Source organism: Scyliorhinus torazame, chromosome 12 (genome assembly GCF_047496885.1).
Source record: "Scyliorhinus torazame isolate Kashiwa2021f chromosome 12, sScyTor2.1, whole genome shotgun sequence".
NCBI classification, from domain to species: domain Eukaryota; kingdom Metazoa; phylum Chordata; class Chondrichthyes; order Carcharhiniformes; family Scyliorhinidae; genus Scyliorhinus; species Scyliorhinus torazame.
This window is the reverse complement of record NC_092718.1, coordinates 97,867,540-97,886,928: the sequence shown is the minus strand read 5'-3', so window position 1 is coordinate 97,886,928 and position 19,389 is coordinate 97,867,540. Positions and strand designations below refer to the sequence as shown.

The window sequence follows — 19,389 nt, the reverse complement described above, 5'->3', positions numbered from 1 at the left end:
CGCCCATTCGAGCTGCAGCTTCCTAGTAGGACAGAGCTCACTGCCTGCAGCACAGACATTCACCATGTGCTAAGTGCATCGACTGGTTAGGACAAGGCATAGGTCTTTAGTTAAAGCTAATATCGTGTTAACCCACAGTGAAAGTATGTTAAACAGTTTCTGACTTAATAAAATAGTGTCGTACTATTTCAAATGTTGGTGACCTGTATGTGTTCCACGGATCCAGAGCGCCCAATACAACACTCTGGGCCGGCGGGACCTCGGGGTTGAAGGGTTCGGGGACGGCCTGTGGGAGGGTAGGAGGGGTCCAACCCCAGGGAGGCTCTCCGTAGTGGCCTGGCCCGCAATCGGGGCCCACCGATCGGCAATCCGGCCTCTCTGACTGCGGACCTCTTTCCTTCCTCGCGTGCTCCTGGATCATTTGGCGTCGGGGCAGGCGCGGGGATGATGGCCAGTGCGCATGTGCTATTTGGCGCCGGCTCAACTGCACATACGCGGACACCGCGACGCCGCGTCATTTACACGGCACCGGATCTCCGACGCCACTCCGAGCCGTGCCCCCTGCCACGTCCCTACTAGCCCCCTTGTCGGCCGGAGAATGCCGTCTCAGAACGGGCACCGGCAGCGTGGTAAAACCCGCCTGTATTCACGCCAGCGCCCACACTCTGTCATCGTAGAGGAGAATCGTGGTCATGAGCTCCCCCAATGAGAGGGGGGAGCGGGGCAATCATTAGCAGTGCAGCTGTATAAATAGAGCTGGCCAGTGTGGTTCTGGCTACAGAGAGGGAATCAGTAGTGAACTAATGGCCCTGTGTACATATTCTTGTAAATAAAGTTACTTTCTGATTGATTCTACAAACTCGTGCTAGATTCTTTATGGCCCTCACAAAAGTATCCCACACACCTCATCATTTTGTTTCATCTGAAATACTTCCTTTTCCATTCTGCATACACTGCTTGAATCAATCCATCAGTTTGACCAGATTAATTCAGCTTGAATGAGTGAAAACAAATTTATATCCGCTTACGGACCTGGAAAAGATAAAAATCAGCAACAGACCAGTGATAGACTGACCAGGGGATCTGGAGCCTCTGTCATTCTCCCTATTTCCCCACGTAAGGACCTGGCCCCCTTCCCTCTCCTCTACAGGAGAGGGGGGGGGGGCGGGGGGCTTCTAATGGGATGAGGGTAGATTGCAGGCAGCGTGTAGTTTAATGTCAGATTTGGAAAATCAGATTGCAATTCCTTCAACGTTACTTTAATTTGAAAGAAAATGCAATGTTCAAGGTAGTTGGCAAGTTCCAGGTGACTGAATTTTAAAATGGATGATGCTAATCGATCTGTTAGTCTCTGATTGGCCACTGACGGCAAGTGAATCTTAGAGAGGTAGATTCAATACTGAGTTGCTGAATTGAATTAGCTTTTGCTGACACTATTACAGTTGAGTTAGAGACTGAGCAGTGACTCCACTCTCGTATTCAATGGGCTAAATATGTACCTTCAGTGTGGAGCTGGAATTTGCTGATTGAATCACCGTGTTTGTTTGCTGCTTTACATGAAATCACTTTCCTCGTTCCTGTTGGTAGAATCAGTCTCAGGGAGCTCTCCACCAGGGACCTATTCACCGCCCAGGATGTGATTTCCACATCTGACCTGAACCCAGGGAGGATTCTCCCATTCAGTCTCCACGTAATATTTGCAGGTGAATTGGCTCTGATCCTGCAGGTACAATTAGCCCCATTTTCAGAGTTGGTGCAGATCGGGCCCGCAATTATTCTGGGTTTATCTGAAAAAAATGGAAACAATTATACTTAATTGTTGCTGTTTCTAAACACAATTAATTTAGCTGTTTGAACTAACTGCAACAGTCATTGTCGATTCTTTGAAAAATACAGTGAAAATAAAATAAAGAAAGCAGTCTTCATGGCACCAGTTCAATAACTTGTTATATTTTCCAAACAAACGGTTACCACTGAGAAAAAAACAAATTGAATCTAATCATGTGCATCCCAAACACAAGTACAAGATGATGTGGAAGATTCCTCAGACAGAGGAAATGCAGGCTGCTAATTATCAATAAAATTCTCAAAAGATATTTTATCTGCCCACCTTTGGAATAAAAGGATCAGTAATTTCAATGTTTTCCTTAATTTTCCTCTTTTAAAATTCTTAATTTGTTTCTCACTCGTTTCTTCAGATGTTCGTCGAACAGGGCGACAATTCAAAGGATCAAACTCTAAATATTCCATTGACAATTCAACATTGATACTTATCTTGGAGAAGTTAGGGTTAATTAAAGACACCCAGCTCGGATATGTGAAAACAATCCCAGATAGTGTTTGATTAACCTAATTAATTATGTTTCGAATGAAGTAACAGAGAATTTGATCTGGGGGAAGCAATAGATGGTGTCTGCACAGTTTCTAAGAAAGCATTTGCCACGGTACCGCAGAAAAGATGGTTAACTAAGTTAAGACTCACACAACAAGGCGGTCCGTCAGCTTGGTTTATAAAATGATCCAAAGAAAGAAAACAACAAGTTGTGGTAAATGTTTGTTTTAAGACTCCAGGGTGATTGACGTTGCGAGGTGTTCTCTTCAGATCACTGGTGTTCTGGTCTGTGTAACTGACTTGTGTTTAAAATTTCAAAATTTACTGATGATAACACATTTGGAAACGTGGCGGACATTGAGAAAGATGCTCATATTGTGCAACTGGACCTAGGTCACCAACATGGGCAAATATGCTATAGATGGAATTTAACACAGAGAAGGGTAAGGTGATGCATATTGGGCTGGAAGAAAGGTATGATAATAATCATGGGTGTTTTTCATTAGCACATAGACTGGGTTAATCAAATTGGCAAGGGTAACCTCGAGGGAGAGTTTGTTGAATGTATAACTGATTGTTTTTTGGAACAAAAAATTGTGGAACCAACCAGGGAGCAGGCTACTCTGGATCTGGTATTGTATGAAGAGGAGAGATTAATTGATGACCTCATAGTTAAGGATCCTCTCGGGAATAGCGATCATAGTATTATAGAATTCAAATTCAGTTTCGGAGCGAGAAAGTGGAATCCCACGCTAGCATTTTGAAACTAAACAAAGGTAATTACATAGGCATGAGGACAGATTTGGCCTGAATAGAGTGGGCAGGAAGGTTAAAAGATAGGACATTTGAAAAGAAGTGCAATTATTTAAGGAGATACTCAATTCCTCGCAATTAAAATAAATCCCAGTGAGGGACAAAGATGGTAAGGGGAGCAAAAAATATCCATGGCTAAGCAAAGAGGTTAAGGACACTATAAAGACAAAAACTAAGGTATACCATATTGCAAATGCCAGTGGCAGGTTGGAAAATTGGAAAACTTTCAAACATAAACAAAGGGTTACTAAAAAAGTAATAAAAAGAGCGAAGGTAAATTATAAAAGAAAGCTAGCGCAAAATATCAAAAAGGATGGCAAAAGCATCTCAAGTACATAAAAGGGAAGGGAGTCACTAAAGTGAATGTTGGTCCATTGGAAGATGAAACTGGACAGTTAATGGGAGAACACAGAAATGGTGGAGATGCTAAATCAATATTTTGCCTCAGTTTTCACTGTGGAGGACACTAGTACCATCCCATAGGAACGGGTATTCCAGAGGTAATAGAAAGTGTGGAATTTGGAATAATCAGCATCAGTAGCGAAACAGCAACAAACTATTGGGATTGAAGGCATACAAGTCCGCAGGGCATGATTGCCTACATCCTTGGATGTTGAAGGACCATCACCGCACAGGACCTTCAAACGACATTATACACCAGATACATCGATGACATTTGTTTCCTTAGGACCCATGGCGAAGAATCACTGAAACAACTACACAATGACATCAATGAGTTCCATCCCACCATCAGACTCACCATGCACTACTCCCCAGACTCGGTTGCATTCTTGGACACACTCATCTCCATCAAGAACGGACATCTCAGCACTTTGCTTTACCGCAAACCCATGGATAACCTCACGATAATCCGCTTCTCCAGCTTCCACCCTAAACACATTAAAGAAGCCATCCCCGCTGGACAAGCCCTCCATATACACAGGATATTCTCAGAGCGTAACAAACATCTACAGACACTGAAAGATGCTCTCGTACGAACGTGTTATGGCTCTCGACTCATCGATTGACAGTTCCGAGGCGCCACAGTAATAAAACGCACAAACCTCCTCAGAAGACAAAAAAAGGACGCAACCGACAGAGTACCCTTTGTTGTCCAGTACTTCCCTGGAGCAGAGAAACTACAACATCTTCTTCGCAGCCTTCAACAAGTCATCGATGCAGACGAACATCATGCCAAGGCTATCCCCACACCCCCACTACTTGCCTTCAAACAACCGCGCAACCTCAAACAGACCATTGTTTGCAGCAAACTACCTAGCCTTCAGGAGAACAGCGACCACGACACGACACAACCCTGCCATGGCAACTTCTGCAAGACGTGCCAGATCGTCGACATGGGTACCACCATTACACGTGAGAACACCGCCCACCCAGGTACGCGGTAAATACTTGTGTGACTCGGCCAACGTTGTCTACCTCATATGTTGCAGGAAAGGATGTCTTGGGGCGTGGTACATTGGCGAAACCATGCAGATGCTGCGACAATGGATGAACGGACATCGCGCGACAATCGCCAGGCAGGAATGTTTCCTTCCAGGGAACACTTCAGCAGTCAAGGACATTCAGCCTCTGATCTTTGGGTAAGTGTTCTCCAAGGCGGCCTTCAGGACGCGTGACAACGCAGAATCACCGAGAGAAACTGACAGCCAAGTTCCGCACACGTGTACGGCTTCAACGGGGACCTTAGATTCATGTTGCATTACATTTACCCCCCACCATCTGGCCTGGGCTTGCAAAATCCTACCAATTGTCCTGGCTCGTGACAATTCACATCTCTTTAACCTGTGATTATTCTCTATCCTTTGTAAGTACAAAGACATGAGGGATGAGCTGGCCAGAGTTGATTGGAAAAGGAGCCTAGCAGGGAAGACAGTGGAACACCAATGGCAAGGGTTTTGGGGGGTTATTCGGGAGGCACAAAAGAAATTCATCCCAAGGAGGGAGAAACATGCTCAGGGGAGGACAAGGCATCCGTAGCTGATGAGGGAAATCAAGGACAGCATTAAAGCTAAAGAAAAAGCATACAAAGTGGTGAGATTTAGTGGGAAGCCAGAGGATTGAGAAGCCTTTAAAAGTGAGCAGAGGACAACTAAAAAAGCAATAAGGGGGGAGAAAATGATGTATGACTGTAAGCTGGCTAGTAATATAAAGGAAGATATGATGTGGAGATGCCGGCGTTGGACTGTGGTGAGCATAGTAAGAAGTCTTACAACACCAGAGTTTAAGCCTGGTGTTGTAAGGCTTCTTACTGTAAAGGAAGATAGGAAGAGTTTTTTTCAATGTATAAAAGGTAAGAGAGAGGCAAAAATAGACATTGGACCACTGAAAAATGTGGCTGGAGAAGTAATAATAGGAAACAAAGAAATGGCAGGCGAACTGAATAGATACTTTGCATCAGTCTTCATTGTGGAAGACACCAGTGGGACGCCAGAGCTCCAGGAGAACCATGGGGCAGAGATCAGTGCAGTGACCATTACTCAGCAGAAGGGTCTGAGGAAACTGAAAGGTCTGAAGGTGGATAAATCACCTGGACCAGATGGACTACACCCCAGGGTTCCAAAAGAAATAGCTGAGGAGATTGTGGGGCATTAGTGATGATCTTTCAGGAATCACTGGAGGCAAGAAGGATCCCAGAGGACTGGAAAGTGGCTAATGTAACACCACTGTTTAAGAAGGGAGGGAGGCAGAAGGCAAGAAATTATCGGCCGGTTAGCCTGACTTCGGTCATTGGTAAGATTTTAGAGTCCATTATTAAAGATGAGATCGCGGAGTACTTGGAAGTGCATGATAAAATAGGACTGAGTCAGCACTGCTTCGTCAAGGGAAGGTCATTTCTGACGAATCTGTTAGAGTTCTTTGAGGAAGTAACAAGGACGTTAGACAAAGGAGAACCAGTGGATGTGATTTATTTGGATTTCCAGAAGGCCTTTGACAAGGTGCCGCATAGGAAACTGTTAAATAAGTTAAGAGCCCATGGTGTTCAGGGTAAGATCCTGGCATGGATAGAGGATTGGCTGACTGGCAGAAGGCAGAGACTGGGGATAAAGGAGTCTTTCTCAGGATGGCAGCCGGTGACTAGTGGTGTACCTCAGGGGTCTGTGCTGGGACCACAACATTTTACAATATACATTAATGATCTGGAGGAAGGAACTGAAGGCACTGTTGCTATGTTTGCAGATGATACAAAGATCTGTAGAGGGGCAGGTATTATTGAGGAAGCAGGCAGGCTTCAGAAGAACTTGGACAGGCTAGGAGAGTGGACAAAAAAGTGGCAGATGGAATACAATGTGGAAAAGTGTGAGGTTATGCACTTTGGAAGGAGGAATCTAAGCGTAGACTATTTTACAAATGGGAAGCTGCTTAGGAAATCAGAAGCATAAAGGGACTTGGGAATCCTTGTTCACGATTCTCTTAAGGTTAATGTGCAGGTTCAGTCGACAGTTAGGAAAGCAAATGCAATGTTAGCATTCATGTCGAGAGGGCTAGAATACAAGACCAGGGATGTACTTCTGAGGCTGTTTAAGGCTTTGGTCAGACCCCATTTGGAGTACTGTGAGCAGTTTTGGGTCCCGTATCTAAGGAAGGATGTGCTGGCCTTGAAAGGATCCAGAGGAGGTTCACAAGAATGATCCCTGGAACAAAGAGCTTGTTGTATGAGGAACAGTTGAGGACTCTGAGTTTGTACTCATTGGAGTTTAGAAGGATGAGGGGGGACCCTATTGAAAATTACAGCATACTGCGTGGCCTGGATAGAGTGGACATGGAGAGGATTTTTCCACTTGTATGAAAAACTAGAAGCAGAGGACCCTGGGCGGGAGTCTCCCCTACCCGGCGGGCGGTCCGTACTGGAGTAGAGGAATGGCGTGAACCACTCTGGCACCAGGCTGCCCGGAAGGTGCGGAATCCTCTGCACCTTCAGGGGCTAGGCCGGCGCCGGCAGGGTTGGCACCGTGTCAGTCGGCATCAAAAGGCTTGGCGCCGCACCAACTGGCGTTGAAGGGCCTCCGCTGGCCCACGCAAGTTGGCACATGCGCGGGAAAAGTGCCCCCATGGCACAGGCCCGCCCATGGATCGATGGGCCCCGATCGCGGGCCAGGCCACCGTGGGGCCCCCACCCACCTGGGCCAGATCTTCCTGCGCCCCCCCCCCGAAGACTCCGCAGGCCGCCCGCAGAGCCAGGTCCCGCCAGTACGGACCTGGTGTATTTTGCGCCGGCGGGACCCGCCGGAAACGGCCAGCCACTCTGCCCATCCCAACCAAAAAACCGCCGCCGGAGAATCCAGCAGCCAGCGTCGAGGCTGCGGAGCGGGATTCATGCCGCCCCCCGGTGATTCTCCGGCCCGGCGGGGGGTCGGAGAATCCCACCCACAATCTCAGACTGAAGGGCCGATTCTTTAAAACAGAGATGAGGAGGAATTTCTTCAGCCAGAGGGTGGTGAAACTGCGGAACTCTGCCGCAGAAGGCTGTGGAGGCCAAATCACTGAGTGTCATTAAAACAGAGATAGATAGGTTTTTGATCAATAAGGGGATCAGTGGTTATGGGGAGAAGGCAGCAGAATGGGGAGAAAAATATCTGCCATGATTGAATGGTGGAGCAGAGCTTAATTCTGCCGCTCTGTCTTATGATCTTATGGTCTCTCCAGTCGCTCTGTCTGGACCTGTAAAGACCTAATTACCTGCAATGACCCGCATTCAATAAACAATTTAACAGGCTACATATCGAAACCGAGCAGTATCTCCAGCAGCAACACACCCCTCCCCAATGAACTCAGTGCATTCTATGCTTGGTTCGAGCAGGAAACCATCGATCCACTGTTGAGTGCCCCAGCAGCCCATAACGTACCCATACCCACCATCACAGCTTCCGAAGTCAGATCGGCTTTCCTGAAAGTGAACCCTCGAAAGGTGATGGGTCAGGACGGGATACCTGGTCGTGCACTCAGAGCCTGCACGGACCAGCTGGCAGACGTGTTCGCGGACAACTTTAACCTGTCCCTACTCTGTTCCGAGGTCCCCACCTGCTTCACGAAGACCACCATCATACCGGTGCCAAAGAAGAACCAGGCAACATGCCTTAATGACTACCGTCCGATGGCCCTGACATCAGTCGTAATGAAGTGCTTCTCGAGATTGGTCATGAAGCGCATCAACTCCATACTCCCAGAATGCCTTGATCCACTGCAATACGCATACCCGCCACTACCAGTCCACAGCAGACACCATCTCCCTGTCCCTACACTCGAGCATCTCGACAACAGGGACTCTTACATCAGACTCCTATTTATTGACTACAGTTCCACCTTCAACACCATAATCCCAGCCAAGCTCATATCAAAGCTCCAAAACCGCAACTGCAGGTTTGGCTCCTCACTCTGCAACTGGATCCTCGATTTTCTAACCCACAGACCACAATCAGTAAGAATAAAGAACAACACCTCCTCCACAATAGTCCTCAATACAGGGGCACTGCAAGGCTGCGTACTTAGCCCCCTACTCCACTCCCTGTACACACACGACTGCGTGGCAAAACTTGGTTCCAACTCCATCTACAAGTTTGCTGATGATCCGACCATAGTGGGCCGAATTGCGAATAACGACGAGTCAGAATACAGGAGGGAGTTAAAGAACCTAGTGGAGTGGTGTAGCGACAACAATCTCTCCCTCAATGCCAGCAAAACTAAAGAGCTGGTCATTGACATCAGAAAACAAAGTGCTGTACATACGCCTGTCAGCATCAACGGGGCCGACGTGGAGCTGGTTAGCAGTTTCAAATTCCATGGGGTGCACATCTCCAAATATTTGTCCTGGTCCACCCACATCGATGCTGCCACCAAAAAAGCACAACAGCGCCTATACTTCCTCAGGAAACTAAGGAAATTTGGCATGTTCAAATTAACCCTTGCCAACTTTTACAGATGCACCGTAGAAAGCATCCTATCAGGCTGCATCACAGCCTGGTATGGCAACTACTCGGCCCAGGACCGCAAGAAACTTCAGAGAGTCGTGAACACAGCCCAGTCCATCACACGAACCTGCCGCCAATCCATTGACTCCATCTACACCCCCCCCTGCCTGGGGAAAATGGGCAGCATAATCAAAGACCCCTCCCATCCAGCTTACTCACTCTTCCAACTTCTTCCATCGGGCAGGAGATACAAAAGTCTGAGAACATGCACGAACAGACTCAAAAACAGCTTCTTCCCCACTGTTACCAGACTCCTAAACGACCCTCTTATGGGCTGACCTCATTAACACTACAGCCCTGTATGCTTCATCCAATGCCGGTGCTTATGTAGTTACATTGTGTACCTTGTGTTGCCCGATTATGTATTTTCTTTTATTTCCTTTTCTTTTCATGTACTGAATGATCTGTTGAGCTGCTCGCAGAAAAATACTTTACACTGTATCTTGGTACAAGTGACAATAAACCAAAAATCCACATCTAAGTATCGTCTTGCATCATTGACTTGGTCTATATATGTTTTTCTGGAACCTACCTCTTCATTCAACTGAGGAAGGAGCTGCACTCTGAAAGCTAGTGAGTCGTAACAAACCTGTTGGACTTTAACCTGGTGTTGTAAGACTTCTTATTGTGCCACCCCAATCCAAAGTCGGCATCTCCACATCATGGTTAAAGGAAGTGGCAGCGGAGATAGTGGATCCATTGATTATAGAGGGACACGGACCACGGAAGTGTAGGTTGATTGAACGGCTGGAGCTTAGAATAAACGCCCAAGATCGGGCGATCCAGAAGGTGGAAAAGACGCTGGCTGAGCAGGAGGAACATCAAACTGCGGTGGAGTTGGAGGTGGGGATGCTGAGAGACCAGCAGAAGAAGCTCCTGGAGAAGGTGGAGGACCTAGAGAATAGGTCCTGCCGGCAGAACTTGAGAATCGTTGGGCTCCCGGAGGGGTCCGAAGGAGTGGACGCTGGGGCTTACATCGCAGATATGTTTGAGAAGCTGCTGGGGGATGGGGCATTCTCCCGACCCTTGGAGGTGGACAGTGCTCACAGAGCTCTCGCAAGGAAGCCGCAAATGTGCCCACCGAGGGCAATAGTGGTGAGATTCCACAGGTACTTGGATAAAGATAGGATTCTACAGGGGGCCAAGCAGACAATGAGCTGTAAGTGGGACAACAGTATCCTGCGGGTTTACCAAGATCTGAGTTGGAGGTGGCCAGGAGAAGAGCAGGCTTCAACTAGAATAGGTCGATGCGTTTTATGAAAAAGGTGAAGTTCGGACTGTTGTATCCGGCCCGTCTCTGGGTCACGCACGAGGAACAGCACTTTTATTTTGATTCGTCTAAGGACGGGCTGTACTTCTTGAAAAGGAAAGGACTGGTGGTGGACTGAGAACTTTTGAACTTTGCTGCAACGTTCATTTTTTTTGTTGTATTTCTGTTCTTTTAAAAAAAAAGCTTCTCGTTTTTCGTTTTGTGGAAGTTGGTTGTAATGCCTTTTGCATTGATTTGGGACCAGCGGTAGAACTGAGCGAGTTAAGGTTTTCATTTGCACTGTTGGGGGATGGAGGTGTGCTTGTTTAGATCTTGGTGTTTTTATGTCGGGCAATTGTGTGGGGATTGTTTGATGCTGGAGTATGAGCGGGGCTGAGGGTGGGGAGGGAACAATAGGTGGAGACTATCCAGCGCCAGGGATGGGGGCCACTAAGCGGGGCAGGCTAGCTCACGGAAGCGCAGTGGGGGGTGTGCATGTGTTTGGTTTATTAAAGGGGTTGGGCTACAGAGTGTTGTTACTGGGGGGGGGGGGCGGAGAGGGGTAAATGTTCTGCTGACGAGGGAGGGACTTGGGCTAAGGGACAGAGAGGAGGTTGGGGGTGGAGGCTGCCTAGGGGCGGACCGGTGGAGGCGCGGAACATAGGCTGGAGGCGGGCCTAAAAAAAGGGGATGTCTGAGCGGTGAAGGGGAGAGGCAATGAGCCCCCCAACTAGGCTGATCCCCTGGAATGTTGGAGGGTTAAATGGGCCGGTCAAGAGGGAACGTGTGTTCACACATCTTAGGGGACTGAAGGCGAACGTGGTAATGTTGTAGGAGACGCACCTTAGAGTAACTGACCAGATTAGATTGAGGAAAGGCTGGGTCAGTCAGATCTTTCACTCGAGACTAGACTCAAAGAATAGAGGGGTCGCGATCCTGACCAATAAGCGGGTGGTGTTTGAGGCGGGTAGAATAGTCTCGGATGTGGGAAGTCGGTACATTATGGCCAGTGGGAAACTGGAGGGGGTGCAGGTGGTATTAGTAAATGTGTATGCGCCAAAATGGGATGATGTGGAGTTTATAAAGTGGATGCTGGGGAAAATACTGGACCTGGACTCGCACAGGTTGGTCATGGGAGGGGACTTCAACTCAGTTATTGACCCTGGCTTGGATCGGTCAAGCTCGAAAACGGGCATGGTGCCAGCAATGGCAAAGGAAGCAGATGGGGGTGGTGGATCCATGGAGATTTAGGCAGCCGAGGGTGAAGGAGCTCGACTTCTACTCACACATGCACAAAGTGTACTCCCGGATTGATTTCTTTATTTTGAGCAGGGCCTTGCTGGCAGGGATGGTGGACACGGGGTACTCGGCGATCACAATCTCAGACCGTGCTCCGCACTAGGTTGACCTGCAGGTTAGTAAAGACAGTAACCAGCGCCCGCACTGGAGGTTAGATGTAGGACTTTTGGCTGACGAAGGAATGTGCGAGCGGCTGAGGAAATGTATTCAGAACTACCTGCAGATCAACGACAAGGGGAAAATTTCAGCAGCGGTGGTCTGGGAAGCACTGAAGGCGGTGGTCAGAGGGGAGCTGATCTCGATACGGGCCCATAGGGAGAAGATGGACAGGGCAGAGATGGGCCGACTGGTAAAGGAGATACTACAGATTGGTAGGAGGTATGCGGAGACCCCAGAGGCAGGGCTTTTAAGGGTGTGGCGGAGGCTACAGGCGGAGTTCGGCTTATGAACCACAGGGTCGGCGGTGGAGCAGCTGAGAAAGGCGAGGGGGGCAATCTATTAGCATGGAGAGAAGGCCAGCAGAATGCTTGCACAGCAGCTTAGAAAGAGGGAGGCAGCCAGGGAGATAGGGAAAGTAAATGACGGAGATGGGAACCTGGTTGGAGATTCAGCAGGGGTGAATAATGTGTTTAGGGTTTTCTACAGTAGGTTGTACAGGTCGGAACCCCCGACGGGGCCGGAGGGGATGAGGCACTTCTTGGAGGGGCTGAATTTCCCAAAGGTGGATGGGGAGCTGGTAGAAGAGCTGGGGACCCCGATTGGATTGGAAGAGATAGCGGAGGGTCTGAAGGCCATGCAGTCGGGTAAAGCCCCAAGGCCAGACTGGTACCCAGTGGAGTTTTATAAAATGTTCTCTGGGATATTGGGGCCGGTGTTGATGAGGATGTCCAATGAGGCAAGGGAAGCGCTGGCCCCGACGATGTCACAGGTCACGATTTCGCTGATTCTGAAGCGGGACAAGAGCCCGGAGCTGTGTTGGTCCTACAGGCCGATATCCCTGTGGAATGTGGATGCCAAATTGCTGGCCAAGATTTTGTCCTCCAAGATTGAGGATTGTGTTCCGGACGTTATTGGGGAGGACCAGATGGGGTTTGTTAAGGGTAGGCAGTTGGTGCCCAATGTAAGAAGGTTGTTAAACATGATCATGATGCCCCCGGAAGGTAGGGAGGTGGAGGTAGTGATCGCAATGGATGCAAAAAAGGCTTTTGATTGGGTAGAATGGGATTATCTGTGGGAGACACTGGGACAGTTCGGATTTGGGCAGGGCTTTATTGTCTGGGTCAGGTTGCTGTATCAGGCTCCTGTAGCAAGCATACGGATGAATAGGACAACATTGGACTATTTTAGACTGCACCGGGGGACGAGACAGGGATGTCCCCTCTACCCACTGTTGTTCACACTAGCTATAGAGCCGTTGGCAATTACTCTGAGAGCCTCAAGGGGCTAGAAGGGGCTGGTCCGGGAGGGGAGGGTGGAGCACAGAGTCTCGCTCCATGCAGACGACCTACTTCTGTATGTATCGGACCCAATGGAGGGGATGGAAGAAATCATGAGGATTCTAGGGAATTTGGCCGGTTTTTGGGGTATAAGCTAAATATGGGGAAAAGTGAGATATTTGCAGTCCCGGCGAGGGGACAGGAGAGGCGATTGGGGGAGCTGCCATTTAGATTAGTAGGGGGAAGCTTTAGGTACCTCGGCATTCAAGTGGCGTGGGAATGGGACCGACTGCATAAATTAAATCTGGCCCGACTAGTAGACCAAATGAAGGACGATTTTCAGAGATGGGACGCGCTTCTGTTGTTACTGGCTGGGAGGGTGCAGACGGTGAAGATGATGGTCCTCCTGAGATTTCTGTTTGTATTTCAGTGTTTCCCCATCTTTATTCCGCGGTCCTTTTTTAAATGGGTCAACAAAGTGATCACTGGCTTCATTTGGGCGGGCAAGACCCCGCGAGTAAGGAAGGTAATGCTTGAGCGGAGTCAGGGAGATGGCGGGCTGGCGCTGCCAAATTTTACTAACTATTACTGGGCGGCGAATATAGCCATGATCAGGAAGTGGGTGGTGGGGGAGGGGTCGGCATGGGAGTGTATGGAGGCGGCTTGATGCAAGGGCACCAGTCTGGGGGCGTTGGTAACTGCGCCTCTGCCGTTCCCGCCAGCATGGTACTCCACCAGCCCCGTGGTGGTGGCGGCCCTGAGAGTCTGGGGCCAATGGAGGAGACATGTGGGAGCAGAGGGAGCATCGGTCTGGTCCCCAATCGATAATAATCACCGGTTTGTCCAGGGAAGTAAGGATGGGCGGTTCCAGATATGGTGGAGAGCAGGGATTGAGAGGATGGGGGATATGTTCATAGAGGGGAACTTTCCGAGTATGAGGGCGCTGGAGGAGAAGTTTGGGTTGGCGAGGGGAAACAAATTCAGGTATTTGCAGGTGCGGGATTTCCTAAGTAAACAGCTGTCAACCTTCCTGCTCCTACCGCTGAGGGGGATTCAGAACAGGGTAGTTTCCAAAGGGTGGATGGGAGAAGGGAGTGTCTCTGACATTTACAAGGAACTTATGGGGTCAGAGGAGGCGCAGACCGAGGAGGTGAAGCGCAAGTGGGTGGAGGAGCTGGGAGGAGAGATGGAGGATGGTCTATGGGTGGACGCGTTGAGTAGAGTCAACGCGTCCGCAACATGTGCCAGGCTCAGCCTGATACAATTCAAGGTCGTTCATCGGGCTCACATGACAGTGGCCCGGATGAGCAGATTCTTTGGGGTGGAAGACAGGTGTGCAAAATGTGTGGGAGGGCCAGCGAACCACGTCCACATGTTCTGGACATGTCCAAAGCTTAGGGGACTTTGGCAGGGGTTTGCAGATGTCATGTCCATGGTGTTAAAAACAAGGGTGGCACTGAGTCCAGAGGTGGCGATTTTCGGGGTGTCGGAAGACCCGGGAATCCAGGAGGAGAAAGAGGCAGACGTTCTAGCCTTTGCTTCCCTGGTTGCCCGGAGACGGATACTATTAGCTAGGAGGGACTCAAAGCCCCCGAAGTCGGAGACCTGGCTATCGGACATGGCTAGCTTTCTCTGTTTGGAGAAAATCAAGTTCGCCTTGAGAGGGTCACTGTTAGGGTTCACCCGGTGGTGGCAACCGTTCATCGACTTCTTCACGGAAAATTAATCGCCAGCAGAAAGGGGGGGGGGGTTAGTTTAGCTTAGAGTAGGGGGTTAATAAAGGTGTGACCTGTAAGGAAGTGAGACGGCTTTTGCACTGTGTTTATAGTTTCATATTCATTGTTTGTTTATTTTGTTGTTCTTACAATACCAAAAATACCGCAATAAAATGTTTGTTAATAAAAAAGAAAAAGGTGTTACACAAAATGGCTGTTAGCTGAGTTAGCAATACTAAAGACACAAAATGGCCTTCAGCTGAGTTAGCCACATTCCTGAACAACCATTATCTGGTAAGAAGTCTTACAACACCAGGTTAAAGTCCAACAGGTTTGTTTCGATGTCACTAGCTTTCGGAGCGCTGCTCCTTCCTCAGGTGAATGAAGAGGTATGTTCCAGAAACACATATATAGACAAATTCAAAGATGCCAAACAATGCTTGGAATGCAACCATTAGCAGGTGATTAAATCTTTACAGATCCAGAGATGGGGTGACCCCAGGCTAAAGAGGTGTGAATTGCACCAAGCCAGGACAGTTGGTAGGATTTCGCAGGCCAGATGGTGGAGGATGAATGTAATGCGACATGAATCCCAGGTCCCGGTTGAGGCCGCACTCTTGTGTGCGGAACTTGGCTATAAGTTTCTGCTCGGCGATTCTGCGTTGTCACGCGTCCTGAAGGCCGCCTTGGAGAACGCTTACCCGGAGATCAGAGGCTGAATGCCCTTGACTGCTGAAGTGTTCCCTGACTGGAAGGGAACATTCCTGCCTGGTGATTGTTGCGCGATGTCCGTTCATTCGTTGTCGCAGCGTCTGCATGGTCTCGCCAATGTACCACGCTTCGGGACATCCTTTCCTGTGGCGAGACCATGCAGACGCTGCGACAACGAATGAACGGACATCGCGCAAAAATCACCAGGCAGGAATGTTCCCTTCCAGTCGGGGAACACTTCAGCAGTCAAGGGCATTCAGCCTCTGATCTCTGGATAAGCGTTCTCCAAGGCGGCCTTCAGGACGCGCGACAACGCAGAATCGCCGAGCAGAAACTTATAGCCAAGTTCCGCACACATGAGTGCGGCCTCAACCGGGACCTGGGATTCATGTTGCATTACATTCATCCCCCACCACCTGACCTGCGAAATCCTACCAACTGTCCTGGCTTGATGCAATTCACACCTCTTTAACCTGGGGTCACCCCATCTCTGGATCTGTAAAGATTTAATCACCTGCTAATGGTCGCATTCCAAGCATTGTTTGGCATCTTTGAATTTGTCTATATATGTGTTTCTGGAACATACCTCTTCATTCACCTGAGGAAGGAGCAGCGCTCCGAAAGCTAGTGACATCAAAACAAACCTGTTGGACTTTAACCTGGTGTTGTAAGACTTCTTACTGTGCTCACCCCAGTCCAACGCCGGCATCTCCACATCATGGCAACCATTAGCTGGGTTAAGTTGCAAACTGGTATAAATAATATCATTTAATTACAGACAGCAGAGTTAGTCAGGGAAACAAGGATGATTGATATGGCATTGAATGGGAAACAGACACGGGAGATTCTAGGGAGGCAAGGAAGGCATGCACAGAGAAGTGATAAACAGCATTCACAGGACAAGGAGCATTGCTCCTCCTTGCCAGCCTAAGGTCACCGATACAGGCAGGAGAGATACTTTTAACAGGTAGTATGAGTGACTTCTTCATGAAGGAAGGGGCTGGTAAGGTACCAACCCACTTTACGTAATGTCAAATTTAATTGGATATATAACGAATGTATGTGATCTATAATCAATATTATTGGACAAGGCCCAGCCAAAATGGGCTGTGTAGCTGTTTAGACACATGTATAAGAGTGGATGTTTTCCTTTGTTCGGTGGAGATACGGTCTGGAGGTTTAACAGACGCCATCTTCCCGCAGGTAAAATAAACCATTTCATGCAAGGACCAGCAGCCCCGAGCGTTGAGTGATTTTTTTGAGATTCGCTCCTGCTAACAGTTTGATGCCATGACTCGGATTCTTCAGTTGACCGATAACCTCACAGACCAGGTGAGTACTGTCATGTGAGGGTACCTTTAAGAAAACAGTGATGTCAGAGAGTGGGTGGAGCTGAGGTCAGGTCAGCCATTTTGCAGTTTAGTTTTGCAGTTTGAAAAGAGCTTGGGAGTGTCTGTGTTTGCAGTGATCTGGATCTCGGCCATGAAAGACTCTCTGGATCATTTGGGTGATTTAAACTCATAATAGTAAAGCCTTTAACCTGATGTGATTCTGTTTAAAGGTGTTAAGTCTCTTGGAAGTTTGAAGGAATATTTTGAGGAATTATTTACTGTTGCAATATTTTCTGAGTTATCTTTGAAGTAAGGGGTGTTAAGAGATCCAATTATTTATTGAAGATGTTAAGTTGAGTTCATGGAATAAACATTGTTTTGCGTTTAAAAACCCACGTGTCCATAATTGTAATCCCACACCTAGGGAACAAGCCGTGTGCTAGGAAAAGCAACAAACACATTAAAGGGAGAGGTTGGTTGAACTCCATGATACATTTTGGGGTTCTGAAAATGCCTCACCCATAACAGTACATTTACTCATTATAAGTATAAACTTATCCCGGACACCGGACAGTATTCGGCGGCTGTCAAATTCTGAACCTGTGAACAGGGTCTGGCCAGCAGTCAAACATTCGTGGGTAGTTCGTTAAGGGACGTCGATGTTGTCGGGTATTGTCTGAAAGTGCTTAGAAGTGTGTGAAAAATCAGTGACTGACTTGTGATCCGACAACAAGCCAAGAGATATGTCTACTAAAATTTGCGCTCGAGAAAAGCGGACCTCTGAGAGTAGATTACTGACGGTTCTAGCCCCACCCAGTCATGACAAGTAAAAAGATAGAGCTGGAGTGGGGACAGGAGTGGTCCCCTTTGTGCCATTTGGCAGCTAGAACAAAAGTTTATCGATAAAATGTTTAAGTCCAATTTGAACTTTATTGAGTGGTGAGGGTTCCTGCGAGGGGGGGACGCCCCGAATTTGCACAAAGTTTAGATCTTCAATCACCATTTACATTAAAAAGACATGTCAAAAAAAAGAAAATAAAAACAAAATCAAATATAGCTAAATCCAAAAGACAGACCTCGGGTTCATTGAGGAATGAGGAAGGGAAGGTACAATGTCCCTTTTCCTCACCCAGAAGCATTGTAAACCAATTGAAAAAATGTGGGAGCTGGGTGGATTTCAAGGACACTCTGTTGCACAGTAAAAAGGGCTGGAAAGCTCAATAAGCTTTTTCCAAAAATATCTGTGGATGACAGATCCCCCTAGCCGCATGCTAGGCACCGCAGCTGACCTCCTCCCCCCAAAAAAGGGAATAAAGTAAAGAGAAGATTTAGGTTAGAAACGTAACAAATGGGTTCCTGTCGAAAAGAAATTCAGATTGTTTCAAATATTCATGATCGGATTTAAGTTTGAGATAAAGCCATTCAATTCATCCAGGCCAGCACCTCCGAGATAAACTCGGCAGTAATCCAATTCATTTGAGTTAAGAAAACAGGTAAGATTTCTTTCAAGCAATGATTAAGTAGCAAACGTTGGGAATTGAAATCTGTTTAAAGAACAAGAAAGAAATTTGAGTAAAATTAAAGGAAAGAACAAAATAAGTTTTTAGATCATGTGAAGGGAAGCAATGGCATTCCAAATCCTCCACACACTCTCCGCCCCTTTATATTCTGTGGGAAAATTAACCATTTCAGCAGACAGTTGAATTCTTCCAAATTGTCCAAAAAAAATGCGTCTCTAAGAATAGCTAATGCCGAGAAAATCAATCATTAGGCATTGACTTAAATGGAATAAAATAAATAAAAGTTTTATGATGAAGGCGAATGGAGAATCTTGTTCAGTATTTTAATTAAGCAATTGTGAAATTGCCGTCTCTTTGAGAATCTGTAGCCATGAGAGAAGGCTAACAGTTAACTGTGATACTTGCGAGCTGTGAGAATGTATGTGTTTGGTTTGTGGATGTTCATGCATCTCTACTAAGTTTTATCTTCTGGGAAGTAACCTTGAGTTTATAATTTGGAAGTTTAGAACAGGAACCACAAGGACGTTTACCTAATTAATTTTGGTCAAAGCACTGAAGTGCTAGGTTCCTTTGTGAGTGTAGTGATATATATGTGTCGTCTGATATTGTGATTTCGAGATCATAGTTTGAGTGGTTTGAGTCAGACCGATAACAAACTGAAATGTAATTAACAAGTCTTTCTTTTTCAAAAGTTAGCAACCTAAATCCATGTTTATTGATGATTCCAGGGTATTTTTGATACACAAGGAACCTCAATCAGGATACAAATTCATGTGTGTAAGAATAAGAAAATATTGATTTGATAGGGTTAATTGGAAGTTGGGATAGGTGAAATGCATATGGCCAATCCGGTGTTGGATTAGTCCAGGGTTAAAACTTCCCTGACACAACGCAGAAGGAATAATTCTGAGATTGCAGAAAGAAGTGTAAAGGACAGATGGTAAATAAAATAGATCCATGATGTTTCTTGTTTAAACAAAAGAAGGGTGGTGACAA

General features: G+C 47.4%; 1 protein-coding gene across 1 annotated transcript in view; it reads right to left on the bottom strand.

The window, feature by feature from the left end:
* LOC140387093 (hemicentin-1-like) overlaps window positions 1–19,389 on the bottom strand; it is a 142,948-nt gene that overhangs the window by 9,663 nt on the left and 113,896 nt on the right. Inside the window, exon 12 of the mRNA XM_072470102.1 lies at window positions 1,500–1,787. Coding sequence (XP_072326203.1) covers window positions 1,500–1,787 — 288 coding nt within the window. The remainder of the gene's footprint in view (window positions 1–1,499; window positions 1,788–19,389) is intronic.